This window comes from Malaya genurostris, chromosome 3, assembly GCF_030247185.1.
Source record: "Malaya genurostris strain Urasoe2022 chromosome 3, Malgen_1.1, whole genome shotgun sequence".
Lineage (NCBI taxonomy): Eukaryota > Metazoa > Arthropoda > Insecta > Diptera > Culicidae > Malaya > Malaya genurostris.
Window position 1 is genome coordinate 221,933,415 of NC_080572.1, and position 25,495 is coordinate 221,958,909.

Consider the following 25,495-nt stretch of genomic DNA (forward strand, 5'->3'; position numbering starts at 1 on the left):
ACGCTCAGGTCAATTATTTATTAGGTCAAATGTAGTTACTACATCAAACTGCAGGAACAGTTCATATCGAACCTAGCAACAGTAGAAGCACCACCATTACCAGGACATGTAAACGTTGAAGAAACCCCGCTGAGGGAAAAAAGTCCTTGGATTGAAAAAAGGGATCTCGAAGGACCGACCGACCGACTCGGCCGGGTTTACAATGTGCTTCAACAGTGCGCTGATGGTAGGATAGAACAAAAAAAAGTCGCATTTCCCTAGTGGGACACATTAGTGCAATTTATTGTGCAAATGTGCACATTAACGAGGGCACTTGGAAAATCTTATTTGCTTCACAGGGGAGCATTGTTAGCCGTGTCATTTAAGCATAGTTTTTATTCCTACTGCGAATGAGGCCAAGGATGAGCGGCAATCGGAAGGGAGCCTATTTTACCGTGTGTTGGTGAAGTTTTGAAACGTCTGCGACTGCTGGTAGTTTCAAAACTAGGCACGAAAGTAAGTTAATTAGAATACTTGAAAACGAGAAACGAGAGTGTTTGCATCCAATACACGTGCTGTGCCACTTCACTCTGAAGTGTTTCCAAGCAGGCCATGGGTCCGCAAACCGTCACGTGTGAACCACACACACACACACACACAACATTGTTCGGAGGCCATGAAGTAAAGTTGCTAATGTCCTGCTTGGCTGCACTGCACGGTACCAGCAACGCCACCACCTGCATACAATGCAAATGCGCCACGCACTCGGAAGATCACATGGCGGGCGGGTGAATGTTTGCGTGAAATTACTCGCAATGGTAGGAATTAAATATAAAAATCTTTGAAACGCATCGTTCCGGTGTTGGTGCTGCGCTGCATCAATGCCAGCGCCGGTCTGAACAGCTGAATGGGGGTTGATTCCGTTCTTGTTGCTAACTGCACTCCCGGAGAAAACTTCACGAGGGGTTGCCCTGTTTAAATATAGAATCTTGGTGCTGCGAGTGGCTCGAGAATCGAGCTGCCAGCACCACCCACTCGCTGTGACGTAGTTATGAGGCAAAAAAAAATGTAGAACACTTGCACACAGCTATGTAGCATGGGTTTGCATTTCCTTTTCTTGGGTCATCCAGTAGATGCAATCGGTCGGCTAGGAAATGGAAATCATGGTAAAAGAGAACCGCCAGGAGGGTGCATTTGTTTACATGGTTCGGTGCATCGCGGCCCCGATACTGCTGCTGCTGGTTTGAAGCAAGTGCAAACTATTGCAGTAGGTGATCAAGAAAAAAAAACATTTTTGCTGGATCGATGCTTGGTCTAGTGGTAGAAATTGGACCGTGATGCAAATCAGCAGGATTATCGATATGAGCCAATTTTTTGTTTTGTCTTCCCAACTCTCGACATCCATGGCATTTTTAATCTCGATAAAACTTTGTTCAATTGTTGTGTACAAAATGAAATAGAAAAATGTTTTGCGTATAGCATAGATTCTCCAACGTCAGTGATAAATGTTTCACGTTAAGCACCATCATTTGATCAATGAGTGCAGTAGGAGCGCAATGTTGAGACAGTGCACAGCAAGCCGCATGCATAGGTTTCTGGGTCATATCATGTGCCTTAATTTTCTCATGAATCATCCTTAGGACGTCAATTGTTGCTAGGGCAGGATGAACACCAGTAGGGTGATTCATTTGGTGCCGTTCGTTGCAAAATCTAGGACACAGCACTGGTTTTGAGGTTTTGGAAATAACACGTGTTTAAGGTTTCAAGCTTGAACAAAATCTGTCAAAAGTATCCTAGCACACTCCAAAGGTGAATGTATCAAAAGAATTCAGAGGTCGCTGGCAGAGTGCAAGCGTTCCGAGAAGCGTCAGAGCGCGCGTGCAAGCTAGTTACCGATCAGAGTGAATTTGATGCGTCAACAGTGCATCGCATTAAAACGCTTTGCTCCTTATCGCGTCCTGCACTTTTACACTTTTCAGAATAGAAAATTGTAACGGTGCACCAATACTAAAGTGCGACTTATTCACGTCGAACGTATTCTTCCATACAAATAAGGCGGAACGGAAAAGGCAAAAGACATTTAAATCAATATTGACGTTAACTAAATGAAAAAAGCTCTCTTCAAATACCGCCTCATTACACGTTTACAGTAAATGAGGCGGAACTGAAGCCAAGTAAAACTTCAAATGTCTTCAAGCAAGGTAAACACGAAAAAGTCTGCGGATTAAATTTCTCAAGGATGATGTACGGAATTTGTTTAGTGAGGCAAAATAATTGCCAAGCCGCAAAACTGCACACGAGGCGATTTCAATCAATACTGACACTAGCTATATGAATAAGCTATTTTTAAATACTACGCCAATACATTTCTACACTCAATACAGCGGGACTAACGAGAGTAGTCCAAATGGCAAGTATGTCAGCGAATTTGATGTGTAACCAAAACCAACAAAATTGAAGGTCGTTTCAAAACCCTAGACGTCTTCTGGTTTCTTGTTAATCTTCCTTAAAAATCTTTACAATATGCAGCTTTTGGAACGAATTTGACGAGTTTTCAACCGAAAATATCGGAAAGTTTCCATTTTGAATTTTGAAACGACTTTAAATGATATTTTTTTTAATATATACATTAGAGATGGTCGGATAAGTATTTTTTTAAACCCGAGCCCGACCCGTATCTGATAAAAAAAAACTTTCACCTGTACGCGACCGAACCCGTATTCGAATACCCGAATTTTGATCAAACTTTTGAACCCGAACCCTACCACTAACTCTTATGACAAATTAACATCCGTGCCCGACTCGAATCTGACCAATTTTTTTTCAGGTCAGGTTTCGGGTACAAATATCCGGAACCCGACCATCTCAAATATATGTCTTCCCGAAGAAGCTGTGTATGTTCGTGGATTATCCTTTAATCATGAGTCGCCATTTTTATTTTGAAACGACCTCAAACCAGTGTTGGTGATTGCCGAAATTTTGACAGAAGCTGCTCGATTTTTATCTATATTGTATGCAACATTTTCAATCCGACAAACGATGCTGAAAGAACTCGAGTCTCTCAATGCATAAACCGCGAGAGAAATTCATACTATGAGTATTTCACGGCCCTTAAAAAAATTACTGTCTGACAATGATTGGTGCTGTGTGGAATTTACCAAGAGAGAATCGCAAGTTGACAATTATCGCAGAGAATCGAATCGATGATTCGACTTGATGATTGTCATACTAGGTTGAAATATTTCAAAACCCTTGCCTCAAACATACATTTTCATAGCCACAACTTATACAAAGGTTATATGCACATAGTTAGAATAAGCGGCAATAGTAAAATGATTTTATCGCAATTGTCCACTGCCCATACAGAATTGGATCGCGAAACGAGAATAAGCGTCCGTTTGTTGCTTCAGAGAAAATCTCCACAGCTGCGAGCTAACCTTTGATTCTCAGACAGGTCATCGAGAGAAATTGGCTCTCGCACTGGTGTCTATTCTATATTAAATGAACCAAGCCGGTTTTTTGTTTCTGCGATGATATCCGTCTCTCTTTGATGGCACTTATTGAATCGTGTGAAGAGTTGCGACTGAGCGTTCTTTGATACGATAAAAGCCATCCTTGCCTCAAACATCGTTTTTCGGAATCTAATCATCAAATCGATTTCGGAAATATTCATATTTTAAAGGTTAACAAAGAATCTCGAATGAAGCGGAAGCTACACACATCGAAAAACCTTCTGATTTTACATCTTATTAGAAGCACATAAATGGAGCTTCGCAGTTCACGCAAATTTACGTGCAAGAACATTTATTACTGTATCGAGAATTCTATGACATGAAATTCATCAAAATAACAAAAAGTGAACACTGATAGCGACCGCCGCGACTAGAACCTAGAGTTATAGGATCACAAAGTCATCCGTTAACCGACTGAGCCACAGAAGCACATATCTGCTCAGTTGGTAAAGGTCACATTTAAATTCATACAGTCGCACCTACTAGCCGAATGCAAGTTACAGTCGAACCCAATAAAATTTATACTAACATTAAATTATTACATATAAAATTTTCCGACATTTGACAGATTAGGTCTCTATGAAAAGCATCGTATGAAGGATTAAGTGACCTGTTAAATTTAAATTTTTTAGTGTGTACCATCTAAGAATAAAAAAAAATCTTTAACATCGTTATCCGGTATCCACTCATCAAATCCGTACCTAAAACCTCCATATTGGTACGGTTTGATGGGATATCAATGAACCGGAAGTCGTCATTTAGGATAACTCAACGACCTAAAACATCGTTTTTGAGCATCTTGGATTATGAATTGAGCTCGAGCATTATTTTCCTTCAACTATTAACCAAAAAAATCGTGAAGCGACATATTTTCATAAAAACTATTCTATGAAGTACGTTCGTGAAACAATTTGGATCTGGTATTTGGAACTTCGGTGCTTCGTTATAAATCAGAATACTTTTTTTGGGGATTGGGCTCAAAGAAAAAGTTTATACTTCGTACAAAAAGTCTTCGAAAATTGAGGTTCGGTTGAACTGAAGCTTGGTGGTTCAATGCCTGGGCGCCGGTCTTACAAGTCATTTGTCGTATGTTCAAGTCCCGATCTAAACGAATTCTTAATGTCAATAGGATCGTAGCACCAGTCATTCAATGATTCTGTGCCCTTACGGGGATCGGCTGCGAAGGCTCTGTTGAAACAGAAGGTCAAATTACAGGGCAGGAATTTGATACCAAGGCATTGCTTTGTGCGTACTGACGCTAACGGAATGGAAAGGCTCTCTTTAAATACTGCGTTACTACACGCTAACTGTCAATTAGGCGGGATTAACAAAAGCCAACAATGAGAGAAAATACCAAATATTGCTTTGGAATCGATATTTTTGCTTTCTTCCAAAAAACAAGGAATTAATCAAAATCAGGTAAATAATGATGGATACCGTTCCCTGTCGATTGGTATGAATGGTAATTGGGTCATAATTTGTAAAAGCGTAATTGCTTTGTCTTTTGCTATTTTTGGTCAAGTGTATCGCTCTAGATGGAGATTTAAGTGAAGAATAAAAAAGTTTTCACGGTGAAAAATCGACTTTTTCTTTGTTAGGCCCGGGATTTCGAATTGCATGTAGTATAACGACCGAAATGTTGTCAAACACAGTGCAAAATGCCCAAAAAAAGGGCCACTTTTTAAGTGTCTAATGGACGTGGTCCTTTGATCGAGGTTATATTTCGAATAAATTGGCAATAAATGGCATTGAATTCATTTTCAAAAGTCGGTTGAAAATGGGGAAGCTGTTAAACATTTAAAGAGGTCTTGTCTAGATGGCGCACTTTGTATACTGCGCCTGCCCAAAAAATTGGCTCAATAAGCATTTACCCAGCTCGTTCCCAAGTAAATCAACCATTATTAACCGGTATGCTGAATTTATCGTGCAAACATCGATGATGCACTACAAAAGTGCATTCCAACGTTATGAAAAACCGAAGAGTGAAGTTTCGGGAGCTGACATCGTAAAGGTAGCGAAAGGAAGTGTATTCACAATTTTTCATGAGCATTTCTAGACACAAGAAATTGTTTCCAAAATGGGTGACGCTTTTTCTCACGACAGATGAAAATCAACTTTTCGATATGATGACTAACTGCCATCGTATTGAAATTCGAATTGCTTCCGCATCCACCTTATTCGCCTAATTGGGTCCACAGTAATTATATTTTCTATTTTTGGAAAAAAAAACGATGCTTGTTGTGAAGAAATTTACATCGAGTGTCATCGTCAGTTTTTTTAGACTAAGGAGTAATCATGTTATAAAACGTAGTTCAAAAACTAGTAGTACTCTTCTAAAATCGAGATTTGGAATACAAAGTATTGTTTCCGCGGAACTTTTCTATCGACGTTTTATTTGACTAGATCAAAAACGAGTCAGCTCTAGTGCGAAAATGCCAAACAAGCGGGTTGAGTTATTGCAAAATTTTACTCCTTGATTCGAAACTCTAAGAAAATTTATATTTTGAAATGTTTTTTGTTTTGGTAGACATACATTGCTAAGCATTCAGGTCGTCAAAAGGTGAGATAACTAAGTGCTCACAAGCTCCTATCACATGCCTCCCCGTGATGACATTTGGTCAATAGAACGGTGTCGACCGGGCGCTATCGCCTTCCGTGTTATTACCAGTATGAGAGAGTACGAATTGGTTTGTGTGTAATAATTGATTTGAAACACGAAAATTATTTGTAAAGTATTTCGCCTTGACGTCCTATTGCTGAAATCTATTTAAACTCTTAATATGACTTCAAATCTTCGTTGAAACTCGATCGCGATCAAAATCTTAAATTTCGAAATGACACCCCATAGTAGAGAGGGGGGCTTAGGCACATCAAAACAACACGAACAAATAAACAAGGGAGTCTTTTAAAATCGTAAACAAGAACCGTGCACCAAGAATCGAACCCGTACTAATCCGTGCCCCGTTGCATCACCCTACTACGACATACATAATGCAACCGAGGTTGGGTGCTGTAGCAATCGACGAGGATAAGAATGGGGTCGGGCAATGGGAATAGGGAAAAATCCTTGACGGAGGAATATGAAAGCTATCATCGTTGCAATGCGCGGTGCGGCAACGTTGCGCTGGAATGGCTGGAGCGGTCCGAGTGGAGCTACTTCATCGGCTGCTCGTGGAAATTGTGCACTTGTGGAAAAAGGGTGTCCTAGCGAAGCGTGATAGAGAGAGAGAAAAAATGCAGAAACTAGGCCATTTCAGGTGATTTATTTCTGCTGACAAACGATACGATGATGCAATGGGGAGCTCAAAAGGCCTGAAAATAGAACAGGCTGGCGTTGGCGAAGCGATGCAACCCCGAGGTAATTTACAAGATTGTGCATCGGGCCGTTTCCTCCGAAGGGTGAATAATGGCTGACTGTCAGTTGGGGGATACCATTGTTTCGGGCTATGATTTATGCAAATCTCTTGACATTTTCTGAATCCTACTCGTTTGAAGTTGGTAAATATGCAGTCGCAGCCCCCACCGTAGATGCGCTAGATTTTCATCCAGGAGCGGTACGATTATGAGCACCGAGGGTCTTTCAGAGAATTTACCCTAGTTTTTGCTGGTGATTAACAATAGGATTTCCACAAATGAAAAGTGGTGCTCGTCGACTCACCTGACAGGACGGCCGTATCTGCAGATCCCGATCTGGCCCCCGTTCGCCATCCGGCAGTGCCACGTGATGCGGACACTGGGTGATGCTGTTGCTGCACAGGTTGGTGTTGTTGTTGGTGCTTCCCCCGTAGAAGCTATTGCTGCTCTGGTGATGAAGTTGAAAGTTGGCCTTGCCATAGCTACTGCCGGAACTTCCACCGGTGCTTCCGTTGGCATCTGTCGACAAACTACCCTTCAGTGACGTACTGGCGGCGGTGGTCCCTGCCGTCGTTAAAGAAGTTCGATGGCGATCGCTGGATGCCGTCGTCGTTGCCGTCGTACTCGTCGTCGTCGTTGTTGCTGCCGCCGCCGCCGCCGCTGCTGCTGCCGCCGTCGTCGTTTGATGGAACTGGGTGTGGAAGTTATGATTGCTCATAAAATTACTGCTAGTATTACTGCTCACTATTAGGCGATCGTGATGGTGAAGCGCGTGATGGCTGTGATGGTGCACGTTGGGATGATGCTGGTAGATGGCGGAAGAGTTGCTGGTGGCGCTCGCAACGCCTGAGTCTACTCGTAGTCGTCGACTTCTGGTGAACAAATAGAGAGAGAGAGAGAGAGAATGACTAGATTAGCTTCAAACGATGGCCATAGGAACAGGATGCATCAAAGTATTCTTACCGTTCATCTCTGAGAGGTGGTGAGCCAATGGGACTGCGGGCAGGAACGCCGAGCCGCTCCATCCCCGCGCAGCCGGGTGACTGTACCGATAGCATCTGAAATGAAAAATAAAACGATATCACAAACGGTTGTTAATGAACCTGTCGCTCATTGGTCGGTGTTTTTTATTTTGTATTCACGTTTGAATGTAAGTATTTTTCGTTGCAACCCGTCAGTCAATGAACAATGCGGCAAGTGCAGTTTGCTGGAGACTGTCCGACCATTCATTCAATTGGCACACACAAATTTGCACTGACCAAAAATGCAAATGCGATCCGTGACTGATTAACTTTTCTGTTTAACCTCAGTGTGGAAATTGCATGGGCACAAATTAATTGATTGCTTGTTGGTTAATTGATTGCTAATTGCATTCGGCTAGTGCCGGTGTGCCGGTGGTATGTCCTGTTCTGGGAGTAGGCTGTTGCATGAAATCGCACATGTCGGAGTTAATCAGCTCTGAATGTGTGATCGAACGGATTCGCAAACCGTCATTCCACAGCTGATTGTTTATCGTTAATGAAATTAACATAGCTAATGATGTTGAATTGAAACTATTTGGGTTTGGGTTGGGTGACCAATTTTCACAAACTTAGGCTTCTCTGGATTCATATTCCGACCCCCAAGCGCACAGTTGCGATCGGAGAAACTCAACAGTTTATACGAGCTATTTTGCATTATTATTATGAATTATGATGCACTACTCGTTCAGCTACTTCAGGTGAGATTTGCCTATCTGTGCGTACAGTGAACATTGTCGGAGAACAAAAAAAAGGTTGGTTAGTAATGTCACAGACATAACTGGAGGACGTAAATACGAATAAAAATGGTAATCGTTCGTATTAGTTGATTGTGTAAGCATTGCAAATTTTACTGCTTCGCTTTCAGAATTGTAACGGTGCATTTATACTAACGATTGACTTATTGGCGACAAATATTTTCTAACACACAATTAAATAACGAGGAAAAAATGAGAGTGAAAAAAAATAGCAACATACAGAATTTTGATGTGGAATATTCCATTTCGGATTTGTATATTTCAGTGAAGGAACAATCCAAATGCTTTACGGAACTTATTTCTAGCATTCAGAAGGGCCAAATTGTTCGGTTATGCAAGGATGGCTTTTATCGTATCAAAGAACGCTCACTGGCAACTCTTCAACGATTGAATCAGTGCCATCAAAGAGAGACGGATATCATCGCAACAACAAAAACCCGACATGGCTCATTTAACATAGAACCGACACCAGTAACCTAGTACGAGAATCATTAAGTTGAATCATCGATTCGATTTTCTGCGATAATTGTCAACTTGCGATTCTCTCTTGGGAAATTCCACACAGCAACGATCATATCAGACTGCAATTTTTTTTATAGGGCGTGAAATATTCAGAGTATGAAGTGGAGCGAAGCGAAGAAATGTAGCAAAATTCTCTCACGGTTCATGCATTGAGAGACTCAAGTGCGTGTAGCATCTTCTACCGGATTGAAAATGTTGTATACAATATAGATAGCAATATAGCAGCTTCTGTCAAATTTTCGGCAATCACCAACACTGCGGTTATGAACGGTATTAAACACTGCACAGTGATGCCAAGAAGGCAGAAATCAAAAATAAAAAATTTCCTGCACTGTATAAAATGTTTTGAATTCTCAGATAAGTTAAGGATTACAGTTTGAAGTATAAAAATTTTTGAATAAAAAATAATCTCTCCATATCCTCGCAAATATTGTAAACTTTCTTTTCATCCTTTCATACAAAATATATGGCGCAACGATGAATTTTGCGATTAGAGTTCTATATAGGTAGGAAAGGGCTGCCACTGTTCAATAGTATTTGATTTTATAGCTTTTTTTGTCTACTTTTCAAAAACCACTATGCGATACTGCACATCTCTGCACCTTAAAGGGTATTTTTAATTGTTTTCGGGGTCGACAATAAAAAACACAAAGACAAGGGCTATACTTTTGTAAATGAAGTCAGTGCAAGTAAAATTTAAATAAACGGTTTTATGATAGATAAAATCAGAATATTTATAACATGCATAACATAAAACACCTATATTAAGGTCGTTATATAAATCTATTTATAATATATCAGGCGTTGGAATAAATTAGTAGCGTTTTTCTGCTAAGTTTCATGATTTTTAGTCAGAGTATCTTTGCAGTACCGTTTTTCAAAGTATAGTCCATCGTTATGTACCACTTTCTGTCATCTTTCTGGTAAGACTCGGACACCACGTTTGAAAAATTCCTTTTCCTCAGATTCGACTAATGAATCGATCCAATTTTTGGTGGTGTCGTAGTTTTTGAAACTGACCTGACAAGTTAAGCGCCATGGATTGGAGCAAATGGCAACCGTAGGAAACAACGTTTGATAAAATATGGCGGCTGGGACAGAACTTTTCATTGCAGCGATTACAAAAAAAGCTTTTAGGAAACATGGAGTCTTGCGTTGTCATGAAGCAAAAATACTAATGCCATGAAGATCTTCATGTTGCGTCCGCTTTTCATGAAATGCTCTGTCTAAACGCAGCAAGTGTAATATGTATATGGAACCAGTGATTGTGTCACCTAATTTGATAAACCTCATAATAAATAGCGCCCAGTTGATACCACCACATGCACTTTTTCTGTTGACCGGAACTTTCTTGTAGTCCATATATAAAACTCGCAAATTTGAACCACGAAAACCAGTTTATGCATGTTTGCTCAGCGTAATTTTTTTCATCATTTTCCATTTTACATAGTTTAATAAGATACCTTAACATAATGAAAATCCACTATTATTAGTAAATCGGTAGTATTCAACCAAATTTTATTTTTTGCTTGTGTTTTTTGTTAATTCATAAAGTCGAAAAACTTCAAAATCAAAATACAAAGCATTTACCAAAAACTTATATTTTTGTGAAAAACAAAAACAAACACTTTTTTGATTGTTACTCTCCCATCTTTACTCATAGTGAAATAAACGTCATCAGTTGTAAGTCACAACATATCAGAAAATAAGAATATTAGGATAAGCCATTCTGGAGAAAATTGATGTTTTCAAGATATTAGGAAAAAGTTTTTTTCTCAGTGTATACATTCTCCACACAGGTTTAATTGTTATTTGAAACATTAGCGAAAGTTCCTAATCAATCTCGAAATAAATAAAAATACACAAGTTAATTTATTTAAAAAAGTCGTCATTTTCCGGTCCGTAGCGAACGGTGCATCATGTCACTTTTAGGTGGATCGAATATTTTTTCATTCATTATCAAGTTGGAAATGAATTCAGACACCACAAATTATTAATAAAAAAATCATTCGGCTGACGTTTATCGACGTATTTATGGTTTTTGCCAACTTTTGTATGGAGATTGGAAAAAAATTTAATCAAATTATTCTAGATTTGCACTAAACTGATAGTTTTAATCTCAAAGAAGCAATCTTCATAGTTCTTTAGATAACACTTGGAGCCGTTAGAAGGGTTGATTTTGCATAATGCTCCCCATCATTGTCCACTTTTCGTTGTATTTTGCTCCAATGCAAACGACGCAATCAATCTTCTTTGAAGGAAAACTGTCTTTGCGAACGTCCCGCAATTGATTCAATACTGAATTGAATTCTTGATACTAGAATTAGAACTGAGGTCTGGACCTAAACCAGCCGGACTGATTGATTTATATAGTAGGAAAAGCTCTTATAGTTCTTTGGAAATATATTAATAGTTCTAATAAGAACAGACTTATAAAAATCAGAAACTAGACCTGAGTTAAAGAACTAAACAGGCTCAAAACTCAGTTTCAATTCTGAATTTGAATTCCGAAACTGAATTTAGCTCCGAAATCCAGTTCCAGAATGCAGTTCTATGCAATTTTGTAACTAAATTCTGTAACAGAATTGTGAAACTAACTTCAAAACCTGATATTAAGGACCATAATAGATTCGGAATCCAGTTTTAGAATCAATTTACAAAAATATAACAATTTGTCCCAAGATAGGTGATTAAGTTCCTACCAACCGAAATTGTAAGATTTTATGGGAAAAAATATTCAAACAAAAACTATTGCTTGTTCAAACTGAATTTCGTATCCAGTGTCTTTTTATTAAAAACGTGTTTAATCCACCTAGCAGTGGGACCGTAAGACCTTTTATTTGAATCTTTTTTCAAAATCTGTTCAGCCATCTACGAGAAAACCTAGTGAGATTTTTTGACACATACACACACAGACATTGCTCAGCCCGATAAACTGAGCCGAGTTGTCCGAATATGACACTTGACCCTCCGGGCAAATTTTTACTAGTCGGTTTTTCAAGTGTTTGCATAACCTTTCTATTAGCTATACAACTTTGCTTCCACCGTTTTTTTTTTTCCAAAATTTAAAACTTTATTGCGAAAAAGTGCTTACAGATGTATTATTCAAAGTATTGTCCGTCGCTAGCGACAACTTTCTCTCATCTTTCCGGAAATTTTCGGATCCTGGCTCGAAAAGAGGAGTCCTGTTTTGACGCTATCCATGAAGCAATCCATTTTTCCAACTCTTCGAAGGATTGAAAATGTTGATCTGCCAGGCTGTGTGCCATCGAACGGAATAGGTGGAAGTCAGAAGGGGCGACATCTGGGAAATACGGCGGGTGGGGCAAGACTACCCATTTCAGCGTTTCCAGGTACTTTTTGACCACTTTTGCGACGTGAGGCCGAGCATTGTCGTGTTGGAGAATGACTTTGCCATGTCGCTCTTGATACTGTGGCCGCTTTTCTTTTAGCGCGCGACTAAGGCGCATCAGTTGCGTTCGGTAGCGATCTCCTGTGATGGTTTCACCCGGTTTTAGGAGCTCGTAGTAAATTGTTATTCATCTTTGAAGGTTTTTTTCTTTTCCACTATCATGTTTGTCTTCGACATCGAAATCACCATTTTCAAAACGTTGAAACCACTCCCGACACGTTCTTTTACTCAGAACAGCATCACCGTAAGTTTCTGAAAGCATTCGATGCGCTTCAGTTGCATTTTTTTCGAATTGTAACAGAATAGTCAAACTTCCGCAAAAGGCGAGAATTGGGCACATAAACAGACATTTTCGAGCGTGAATAATACGAAAACAAGAACAACTGTCACTGAAACGGCGATGACAATTCGTTAGGCACTGTACACACTCACTTTAAAGGCATTATCATCTATGTATTTTGACCAGCCTCAGCCGGTACAGCCACCTATCGGAAAACGGCGGTAGCAAAGTTGTACACCTGATATATGAGAAAGGCAAAACGATTGGTTATTAAAATTTAAAGACAATTTACCAAAAAGCGTCACTTTCGAATTCAATGAAATTTGGTCCCAGTGTAGGTTATTATGTTCCCTTCCTACAGTCCATATATTGTAAGGCGGGAAGTTTTAAGAAAACAGTGTTTTAACTTAAACTATTTCTATTTACTGATACTTAAACTATTACTATTTACTGATACTTTTTGCAAGTATTTTTATTAGATGATTCGACTGATTTTGTAAAAATCACCAATATAATATTTTTTTCGTACGGCACTTCAGGAAAGACTTAGCACTTCGGTGCTTATTACAAGTGTGTTGCAAATAGCAATAACTTTACGTGTGCCTAGCGGTTCAAATTGAACTGGTTAAGTTCGCAACTAGCAGTTCAATTTCAACTGCTCTGCACTGATGAGTCTAAGACGAAACGTAAAGATAGTGAAATTGGTTATGTGTCCTAGCACAAAATAAGGTTAACCCCTAAATGACTTTTTTGTAGGCTTTGTAATTTTTCGTCAACTATTTGCAGTAAAACACGGTTGAAAAGGTAGCCCTTTTTAAAAGACAGTTTAGATCAATGCTGGAAAAACATGTACGCAATTTGATGTTTTAGGACAAAGTCTACATATCCAGAAAGTTTCATTCAAATTTGAGCAAGTTCTGCCAATTGCGAATATGATTTAGGGGAAAATTCGTCATGTTTAAGTAGGTTAAATTTTATAAATGAATGATTTTCAACAAAACAATTTAATCCAAAAAAAATTCATTTAACCATTTAACCATTTAATCAAAAAAAAAAATTCAAATCCCCTCCGAAACTTTTTTCTGGGTACGCGCCTGTTGGTCGATAAAAGCTTAGAAAACTAAATTCCAGATTCTGTTGATGTAGGTGTAGATGAATTACTTAGTTCTATTTTTCTGGTCAGCAAACAAATTTTTTGCGTTCGGATAAATGTAGAAAGTTTGTAAACGGCGATGTCAGCTTTACGATGTGCAACCATGCCCAACAATGCTGGAACGGCATGGTGTCGTACGGTTTAGCGCAAAAGCACGTCCTAACGATTGCAAAAAAAAATTCCATTTTCTTGAAATACCTTGACGCGCTTTTGGAGGCTAGTCATGCAATCATCTTTCGCGCCGCTACCGTGATCCTCACCTGGGTAAACGCTTTGTCGCGCAGTGTATTTACCGGGTCTGTGAGGGCTGTCTTATTAAATTTATGTGTAAACACAAAAACATCGAAATCCGAGGCACTACACCTTCAAGCCACCAAGACTGACTGGGTGCTGCTGCAAAGCAGTAGAGTAGTAGAAAGTGCGCACTTGTGGTTTGCGGAACGGACGGAACGGTGGCCTGACTCGAACCGTCAGTCTCAGCACGGCCAGCCAAATGCTCCAAATGCTGGCCGTAGTTAGCGCGCGTTATTATGCTGATTGTTTTCAATTGGTGCAGATAGTGAAATTGGTTCAATGCTGACGATTTTACGGATTATGGGCTCCTTGTTTTCGCTGCTAATGACGCCTGCTAGTGGTTGCGATGATGTACGGTATGCGCCGTTTTTTTTTAGCTGGAGCAACCGACGCCATTTGTAAAACCGTAAAACAGGTGCAACATGTAGTACGAAACGATGCTGAAAACGTTTGAAGCAACGGACTGTACTTTCAGTTCAAGGAGACATCAATGCTTAGGCCAACGTTGAAACGCTTGAATCTTACGTGTAGCAATTAGTTCGTCTTTTTTTTTATTTAGGCATGGATGTAGAAAGCGAAAACTCTACATTTATTTGGTGCAGCGGAGGATAACATTCCGACAATGATATTTAGCTCACCGCGGAGGTCATTCACTTGTGTGAACAAAAAAAAAACAGACGAAAAACAGACCCATGTGCGTCAACAGCTGTTCGGTTTGCTGCTGCTTCGGAATTCTCCTTCTCTAGGCCATATTTACCAAATAATCGCGGTTCACAAAGTACAATTTATTAAATTTTGTATTCGAAACATTCGGAGTTATACTTTATGGTAGCAAACAGCGGGGCCACCATTGACAAGCGGGTTTACAAAACATGGCTAGTGAAAAACGTTCAAGAATGCAAATTTCATCCTCGGATAGCGAGATGACAAATATGGAACAATTAATATTTTGTCGTTTCGAGCCGTTTCGGGTGGGAGCAAAGAGGTGATGAGCTGTAATTTGTGCTAATGTCCGTGGATGACCAGCCAACGTGTGCAGCTCCAGCGGTGCAATTCTTAATCAATCGGACTAACGGGGTGGGGTGGGGGATGAGGAGCGGCAAGACGCGGTGGGCAGCAAGTAGTGATCATCGGTTCGACCACTGGAAATTAGCTGTGAAAGTGCAGCGAGACGAGTCGAGACAAAAACGATTGAACCACTTAGTTAATTTGGCAAAGTTGAATTAAATGAAAATTTATGAAATTTAGCCTTCCCCCCCTTCGAGCGAATGAAAGAGAGAGAGAGAGAGAGGTTTTCGGTGCAACGGTATTACGAGCCGAATGGATGGGTTGCATTGGATTGAGGTTCTGCATTAATTTAATATGGTTTTGTGGAACACGTCAAGTTCAACCTAATTGGCTACAAATAGCTTTTCACAATTGACACTGTTTTGTGGTTTTACCATACCGTTACTGGCGGTAGCTTCCACACGTTACTGATTCGAAGTATTCAAAGTAAAACTTCAGTTCACCTACTCAAAAGAGGTTGTGTTCGAGGTTTTTTTTTGAAACCCATTTCACCGAAAACTAATTCAACTATGTTAACAACGTTTCGTCAAATGAGTGAATTTGTCAAAGGTCGTTTTGACGAACAGCAATGTTATAAATTAACAGAAGAAAAAGTGGCTCGCTTTGGATGAAAATTTACCAACGCCTTAAGTTTGACAAGCCCTTTATATTGCACCGTTGGAGAGTCCTATCGAACTCAAGAATAATTTTTAAAGTTGTATCATTGTGTGTTAAAAACTGTTGGTGGTATAAAATTGTGTCCAAAAAATGGTAAGAAATAAAAAACCCTTAACGATTTATTAATTTTTAGTTTGACGTTAAGCCGCCATGACTAAGTTCAGTTTTTGCAATGACTGAGCGGAAATATATATTGGAGAAGCCAAGTGAAAGAAAAACTAACAGAAAAGATGATTTTTTGGAAAAAGATACGCTCAGAGACAGGACTAGAACCTGCGATCTTATGCATTCCGTGCATACGCGCTACCATTTCGCCACTCTGATCTTGTTTTAGCCACTCCAAAACTCGAAACAGACATAGTAGCAACGTACATCGAACATGGTCTACATCCTGGCCGTCACCCAACCGATACCTCACATCCAAACATCTTTTCTGTCCATCAAACACTAGTCCTCTCGCTTTATACCTATTTCTCCGATCAAGCATTGAGTAGGAGAGTGTATTTATAATCGCTTGTCCTCTTCTTAATGGTGCCAGTCGCTGGCTGGACATCGTCAGCGACAAACCCCTATGAAGGTTGTATTGATTGTCTGCCCTTTCCTACCAGAAGCAGATTGTTACGGAAAATCAAACCGCAATTGTTTTTAACAAATTTTAGCGACCAAATGACCAAAAAACCCTTCTTAATCCACCTAGTGGTGTGATAATGCCTTTCTCTTCTTTCATAGCAGTCTCATGAAAATATATTTCATACTTTTATTAAATAATTTCAGATACTAATTTTGACACCAATTGATTCAGATTGATTCGAGTAGTTCACGAAAGCATGCTTCAGTGTTTATGTCACAAAGCATCATTTTTCCAAACTAGTACTTGACATTTGCGTTGCCTATTTGTATGAGAAGAGTGATGCTAATCTAAAAAAACCCTTCTTAGTCCACTTAGTGGAATTTTCATATATCTTGAAAAATCACCATAGGGAAGAGTACATGAAATTTTCGAAATCGAAAAAAAAATTTTTGATGCCAAAAGTCTTAGAACTGCATGAAACGTCGAGATTTAGTGCAATTTCGAAAAAAAATTTTTTTTGAATAAATCGACTTTTTTGGACTTCGAAAATATATCAAAATTCAAGTCCCAGAAAGTTGATTTTTTCAAAAAAAAAATAAATAAATTTTTTTGAGATGACACTAAATATCGACGTTTCATGCAGTTTTCGGCATAAAAAAAATGTTCTATTTTGGAAATTTCATGTACTGTATGGTGCTTTTTCAAGATCGAAAATTTTCGAACCTTAACCGCCGGGCAGCACTTCTTACGCATGTCCGATTTAGCTCAAATTTTGCATGAGGACTTTTTTCGAGGTGCTTAAACTTTTGAGCACTAGCGCTTTAGGAAATTAGAGGTGATCCCAAAATATTGGCACCTTTATATATAAAAGAGCGGTAAAAATCACCCTTTTTTTGTCGGTTACGTCACTTATACCGTCATATCTCTGGAACCAAAAGTCACAACCATTTGATCTTCGAACTTGATCAATGACCCGACATTAGCTTTCGAACGAGCCCAAGTTTTTTAAAATCGGCCATCTCTGAGAAAATTGAGTGCGTTCAAATATCATCGAAAAGTGCACACACATGCACACACACACACAGAGACATTTTCCGATCTCGTCGAACTGAGTCGAATGGTATATAACACTATGGGTCTCCGAGGCTCCGTTCGAAAGTCGGTTTTTCCAGCAATTTTAATACCTTTCTATAGAGAAAGGCAAAAATCACTGCTTCCAACGAATTTACGAAACAAAATTGAAGGACTAAATTCGATTTTTTTATGAAATATTGCGTTAGCAAACTAAGATAAAAAACAAAGCTATTTCCATCGAAGTCACTGGCGACGAAAAAGTGAGTTATCTATGTTACAATAGTTCCGAGCGCATAAAATCGGGGGGTTGGCCACGCATCGAGACAATTTCTCAAGCAGAACTTTAATGAAAAGAGGATCTTTTTGAGCATTTTGAAAGTCATTAAAATTTAGTTGCAAACGCTAGAATGAAAAAATTCTGCCTCGCCGGCCATTTTCACTGGACTTTGCTCCATTCGATTACCATTTGTGCACTTCGAAGACTACGAAATGAGTCAAATTGGCTCGATTTATTCATCGAATCTGAAGACATAAAATTCTTCCTATCTTCATCAGAAAGATGATAAAATGTTATGTATGACTATGCACAGTACTTTAAAAACCTGTTTTAATCCACCTAGTGGTGTAATGATGCCTTTCTCATATCAATCATACCATCATATTTATTTATTTATTTATTTCTTATTCCTTCATCTGATCTGTTATAGTCTCCATGAAGCATTGGAAGGGGAAAAGCCCAATTGAGGATAATTCAATCGTCCAATTGGGCGTAAAAACCCCTTCATCTTTTCTGACGGTTGACAATAATACAATTATACAAACATTTTCATATTACATTGTGGGCTTACACTTATACATTACAATAATCTTCTTAGTCTATCTTTAAAAACATCACATGAAATGGAAAAATCAAAACATTCATAGGCACTATTAAAACTATTACACATTCCCCTAATGGGTTCGTTTTGTCCATAGTCAGTACGTTGATAGTCAAGTCTTAAAAAGTTCCGCGATCTTAAAGATCTAGGTGGTTCATTGATATTTACTTGAGAAAGGATATTAGGAGCGTCAATTTGTCCCATCAATAGTTTCCCTATAAATACAGCTCTGGAAATATTTCTCCTTTTTGAAAGTGTGTCCATACCCAGTAATCGACAACGATCAGTATAAGGTGGTAATTCTGTCGGGTTGCGTAAAGATCTGAGGGCGTAGCGGAGGAATTTAGCTTGTATTGATTCAATTCGGTTAATCCGAACGTCCGCGTAAGGACACCATATTACTGATGAAGCTTCAAGAACAGATCGGACGAGGGTGAAATACAATGATCTGAGACAGTAAGGGCCACCTAATTCTTTTGCTATTTTAAAGATAAATCCAAGATTCCGGTTAGCTTGTGCAATGATATGGGAGTAGTGGTCTCTGAACGACAGCTGAGAATCAAGTACTACACCTAGGTCCCTTACAATTGATACTCTCTCAAGGAATTCTCCAAAAATAGTGTATCTCCAGAGAATAGGTTCTTTCTTGCGTGTAAATGAAATAACGGAGAATTTCGATATACTAAGCGTCACTCGGTTACGCGTACACCAGTTGCTGAAGACATCAACTTGTCGTTGTAAGGCCATGCAGTCTTCTTCAGATCTAATGATATGAAATAGCTTGAGATCGTCTGCATAAACAAGCCTACACCCTGGTGGCAAGACAAAACAGATGTCGTTGTAGAACAAAGAAAATAGCATAGGTCCGAGATTGCTACCTTGAGGCACACCCGACAGATTCGAGAAGCTATTTGATTCACAATTTCCAAGCTTAACAGAAAGTGAACGGTTAACAAGATACGATTTGAGCCAATTTGTGAATGTTTCCGATGCACCTAGTTTTCGAATTTTCGCAAGTAGCAGAGTATGGTCAACACGATCGTACGCTGCTTTAAGGTCTATATAAACTGTATCAACCTATGCTCCATCTTCAATGTTTCTGATGCAGTGTGATGTAAACTGAACTAAATTCGTAGCTGTTGGATCTACCGGGGAAAAAACCATGTTGATCGGTCAATATGCATGATTTGGTTTTTTTCAAACAGAACATTGCTAACGAGAATTTCGAATAACTTAGAACCAGCACAAAGAGAAGTGATACCGCGGTAATTTGCTACGTCTTGCTTATTTCCTTTCTTAAACACAGGGAACATGTACGATTTTTCCCAGCATTGTGGAAATATTCCTTGCGACAGAGACTTATTGAAGATTATCTTTAGAGGAACACACAGTGCATTCGCGCATCGTTTGAGTATGATGATAGGAGTACCATCTGGGCCAGTTGATGTCGATGGCTTCAGTTTTTCTTCGCATATGAATTGAATGTTACCAAGACTTATAATATCGCAAGGAACATCTCTGAGCCCGAATTCCATCTGAGCGGAATCAAATGAAATTGTTTCGAAGACACTTAAGAAATGTTTAGCGAACAAGTTGCAAATTCCAGTAGATGAGTTTGAACATTCATTTCCAAGAGTCATAGTAGAAGTACCTCCTTGCGTTTACTATTCACGAAAGACCAGAAACGTTTTGGATGTTGTTTAAGATCAGCTTGTGTTTGTAAAACATGTCTAGAATAAAGCATGCGGTTATAGACCTTGTAGTTGTTACTAGCGAGAGTGAATTCGTGCTTAGTTATAGGGTTGCGTCGAATTGTGTAATGCCGAAGTGCAGTTGCTCTTACGCGTTTCAGTGAACGAAGGTGCCGATTTGACCAAGGTGGTTTTAGGCGGGGTCGTGATGCTGGTACATGTAGATTAAACAAATATTTCAGCACATGTGTAAGCTTTTCTACCGCTACATTGACATCAGTTACATTATCCAAAAGAGATGCTCAATCGATTGATTCTAATGAGCTATTTAGTCCGGTGAAATCGGTTTTCGAGAAGTTAAATTTCGAGTCTTCGACAGTATTGTTGAAGCAAACTTTTTGGTAGCATGTCAATTCAGCCAGAAGAGGTGGATGATGAGGATCAATCCCAACGAGAGACTCGACAGCTTGACGCACGTGACAATTCGCTAATGCTTCTTCATTTATGAACAGAAGATCTAGAGTACGATTCAATACTAATTTGGAACATATTCAAAAGAGACATCCCGTCTATTAGAGTGCAATTTGCTCCCGAAAAAGAGGTAGATGACGGATCGATGTTAGCATAACCGTAGGAAGTATTCTTCCATACAAGACCAGGTTGATTGAAATCTCCAAATAGCAGATAAGAAGTAGAAGGATCCAGTGCACTTGCAATATTCAATGCAGAATCAATATGCTGTTGTATCACGCTTGCGTTGCTTGCCATATCAGGTGGAATGTAGACCACACCCACGCAGACATTATAATCGCGACTACCTATATGAACCCAGAGCTGTTATAAAATATTGTTACAGTTTGTGCTTGCTTTTGACATTAATCGGTTAGTAACAGCAATAAGTACACCACCGCCTCTGTATGTTACATATATAATACTGTGGTATTCTTCAAAATAATTTTCTTCGATTCCTAAAAAGAATAACCGAAATCGGTTTGTTTGATCATCTACTGATAAAAACTATTAATTGGAGAAGATTTGAGGTCGATTTGGAAAACTTTTTACGGTTTTTCGCCCTTTTCAGTGATGGTAGACAAATTTAAACACACTTTACCTTATATTTCCGGATCCGGAGGTCGGATCAAAATGAAATTCAGGAATTACGTATGGGACCATAGGACCTTTCATTTGAAGTTTATGAAAATCGGTCGCGCCATCTATGAGAAAAGCTAGAAAACATATTTTCATTTTTTTGCACATTTTACCCCATAACTCCGGAACCGGAAGTCGGATCCAAACAATATTTAAAAATTTTGTATGGACTACAAGACCTTTCATTTGAACCCAGGTTTGTGAAAATCGGTTGAGCCATCTCTGAGCAAAGTTAGTGCACTTATTTTCACATTTTACCCCATAATTCCGGAACCGGAAGTCGGATCCAAATGATATTCAGGAATTTTGTATGGGACCACAAGACCTTTCATTTGAATCTAAGTTTATGAAAATCGGTTCAGCCATCTCCGAGAAAAGCTAGTGCAAAAAACGTTACATATACACACACGCACATACACACACACAGACGTTTTGCGTACTCGACGAGCTGAGTCGAATGGTATATCGGCCTCCGGGCCTTGGTTCAAAAGTCGGTTTTCACAGTGATTGCATAACCTTTCTATACGAGAAAGGCAAAAAGAATTGGGACTATTTAGGCATTAGCCCTTCTAAAAACAAAATGCAAAACCAGAGATGCCGTTTATACAGATTTATCTGGATTGTATAGATTTTTGCGTTCGCATACTGATTTTAATCAGATTACAGATTCTGTACAGATTTTCCTAATTTAATACAGATTTGTAAAGGTTCATAAAAAGTGAGAAGTAAAAAGTTAGACTTTTCTCTTTGAGTATCTGTTAGTATTTGATTGCAGTACTTCTTCAAAAGTTAATTAATTAACGGACAAATCACATGTTAAAACGGAAATGTTTTGAGCAAATATTTTATGATGAACATTGATAAACATTTATATTAAAATTTTAAACCAATTTGAACTGATTCATTTTATTGGTGAAAACGGATAGAGCAGATACATATTTTCTATGAAAATATTTGACATCTCTGTGCACAGCCGATGAAACACACACACACTTAACAGTGTTATGGTGACGTATAGCGGAAAGAAACCAGTGCTACTAGATTTGCCACAATGGTTATTTCATTAGTATTTAACACGCTCTTTCTGGTATTCAAAGCCGACACAACTTTATTGAAATATAAATATCAACAGTATAATTAAACTAATGCCACGGATACCAAAAACAAACCCTTCTTAATCCACCTAGTGGTGTGATAATGCCTTTCTCTTCTTTCATAACAGTCTCATGAAAATATGTTTCATACTTTTATTAAATAAATTTGGATACTAATTTTGACACCAATTGATTCAGATTGATTCGAGTAGTTCACAAAAGCATGCTTCAGTGTTTATGTCACACAGTCAGCATCATTTGTCCAAACTAGTGCTTGACATTTGCGTTGCCTATTTGTATAAGAACAGTGATGCTAATCTAAAAAAGGTAAAAAGGCTTCTTAGTCCACTTAGTGGAATTTTCATATATCTTGAAAAATCACCATAGGGGGGAGTACATGAAATTTTCGAAATCGAAAAAAAATTTTTGATGCCAAAAGGCTGAGAATTGCATGAAACGTCGAGATTTAGTGTCATCTCAAAAAAATTTTTTTTTGAAATAGTCGACTTTTTGGGAAAAAGTATGAAAATTTTCGAACTTGATTTCGAAGTCCCAGAAAGTTGATATTTTCAAAAATTTTTTTTTTGAGATGACACTAAATTTCGATGTTTCATGCAGTTTTAAGAGTTTCGGCATCGAAAAAAATTTTCGATTTTGGAAATTTCATGTACTTCCCCCTATGGTGCTTTTTCAAGATCGAAAATATCAAACCTTTACCACCGGGCAGCACCCCTTACGCATGTCCGATTTAGCTCAAATTTTGCATGAAGGCTTTTTTCGAGGTGCTTAAACTTTTGAGCACTAGAGCTTAACGAAAATAGAGGTGATCCCAAAAAAACCCTTATATATAAGAGCGGTAAAAATCAATGTGTTTTGCCGGTTACGTCACTTATATCATCATATATCTGGAACCAAAAGTCACAACCATTTGATCTTCAAACTTGATCAATGGCCCAACAGTAGCTTTCAAACGAGCCCAAATTTTGTTAAAATCGGTTCAGCCATCTGTGAGAAAATTGAGCGCGTTAAAATATCTTCGAAAAGTGCACTCATACACACATACACACAGACATTTTCCGATCTCGTCGAACTGAGTCGAATGGTATATAACACTATGGGTCTCCGAGGCTCCGTTCGAAAGTCGGTTTTTCCAGCAATTCTAATACCTTTCTATAGAGAAAGGCAAAAACTCATTGATGATAATTTGAAGAAGCAAACCAATTTTTTTTGTAGCATTATGAGAAAACTTGGCAACTTTGCGAAACCAAATGAGATGAAAACAAAGCGCAATCAAGTGAACTAAGTGAAAAACTTTCATCTCGTATTCTTGAAGACTTTTATTGTCGGGTAATTTTTGAAGTTTTTAATCGTTAATTAAACAAGTGGCAAGCGAACATTACTAATTATGAAGTCATCCAGCATTTAATAGTAGTGTAATTGTGCGAAATAGTGATCATGTTTTGAGACGAATCTATAAGTAGATATTCAGAAACATGACGAATATTTGATCTTGAGACGAAAATGTGTCCTAAATTGAAAAGCGAGTTAGTTTTAAATATATAAAAGAACGATCACCGAAGAATTTTAAACCATTTATTCCAATGAGAAAGTGTGACAATAGCTTGAATAGTCATTTTAAAACATTTTACAGTTCAGGTTCAGGTACGTTGTAAGATATTATTCATGTTTAAAGTAATAAAGAGATGGAAATAGGAGCTCAGATGAAATAGGGAGCCGTTACCCTATATAATCAACATTTTCCAAGATACATCTACCTTTTTTTCAAAATCTTTCTGGAGTCGAGTTGGTCTCTTCATCCGTGGTAATTGGATTACCATACTATGGAAGAGGTGTTTAAAGTTTCATTCGAATAGTCCGAATCTTGAATAGTCGATTTTGAACTTCACGTCTGGTTTTATATTGGCTTGATTTGGCATCTTGCTATTATGACGCACGGCGTGCTATACCACGAACAACGACCAGAAGTGATGTCAGAAAACTTATGTTTGGAATTTGTAGAAAATATATTGGTCCATCACCAAGAACACGCGATGACGAGAGATGCAATTTAAGACAAATACTGTACAGCGCTTCATGAAAGGAGTGCTTTCGCTTCACACGAAACTTGAAGAAATTTTGTTTTCTTCTTTATTCTGTATAAATTGAATTTCAGATCGAAACAAGCAAACTAATCCAAACAAACATTGAAAAGGTTCGTTATTACATCGTCTGAATGCACCTTACCTCGAAACCCATGCTACGTTGGATAATTGATTCGGACATGGATTGACCGGAAATTATGAACATTGTTATTTAATAAATTTCCTATTACGACCATACCAAGGAATCTGCAATGGCAGGCGGAATAACACCTACAACCACTTCCAATTTTATGTACAATTAAGACAAATAATGTTGTAGATAATTTAATCCGTCATGTTTTACGGTTTTTCAATATGTTGATTTCTATTGGCCCGTGTAAAATGCAATTAGCAGTGCAATGTTGTAGCAATCCATCAATCAATCACGCCCCCATCTCTCCCCTACCGAAGCGAACTGCTGATGAACCGAAGCATCACGTTTACTCGTGTAACTGCCATTACATCGGTTTTGTTCTGTCGAACATAGTGACCAGTCGGTGCAAGTGACCATGTAACTAGCCTGAAAATGGGTACAAATGAAAACGCAGCGGAACCGCGCTGACCCTCGACACATCGGCGATTATGGGGGATAGAGCAACATTAAAAAACAAAAAAATGAAAATAAAACCACACCGCATACCTTACTGATTAGCCCTGAGCCTTCCGTACTTAGCGTGTATCGTTCCGCTTCGTTGGTCGATTATTGGTGTATGGTGCAATTGCAAGCAAGAGCAGTGCAATTACACCGGTCTAGGATGTTGGGCTGACCACATCGCACCGCACTCGACCGCTGCACAGACCCGGTCACTCATCATTCGTGTGTGTGTGCTGGCATGTGCATCGACCTTACAGCTGGGTGCGACAGAGCGATTTCTTTGGCGTTGTTTTG

General features: G+C 38.8%; 1 protein-coding gene across 1 annotated transcript in view; it reads right to left on the reverse strand.

Moving 5' to 3' along the window:
* LOC131435482 (serine-rich adhesin for platelets) overlaps positions 1–25,495 on the reverse strand; it is a 549,621-nt gene that overhangs the window by 10,478 nt on the left and 513,648 nt on the right. Inside the window, exons 4-5 of the mRNA XM_058603410.1 lie at positions 7,809–7,903; positions 7,150–7,717 (exon numbers count right to left, since the gene is read on the reverse strand). Coding sequence (XP_058459393.1) covers positions 7,150–7,717; positions 7,809–7,903 — 663 coding nt within the window. The remainder of the gene's footprint in view (positions 1–7,149; positions 7,718–7,808; positions 7,904–25,495) is intronic.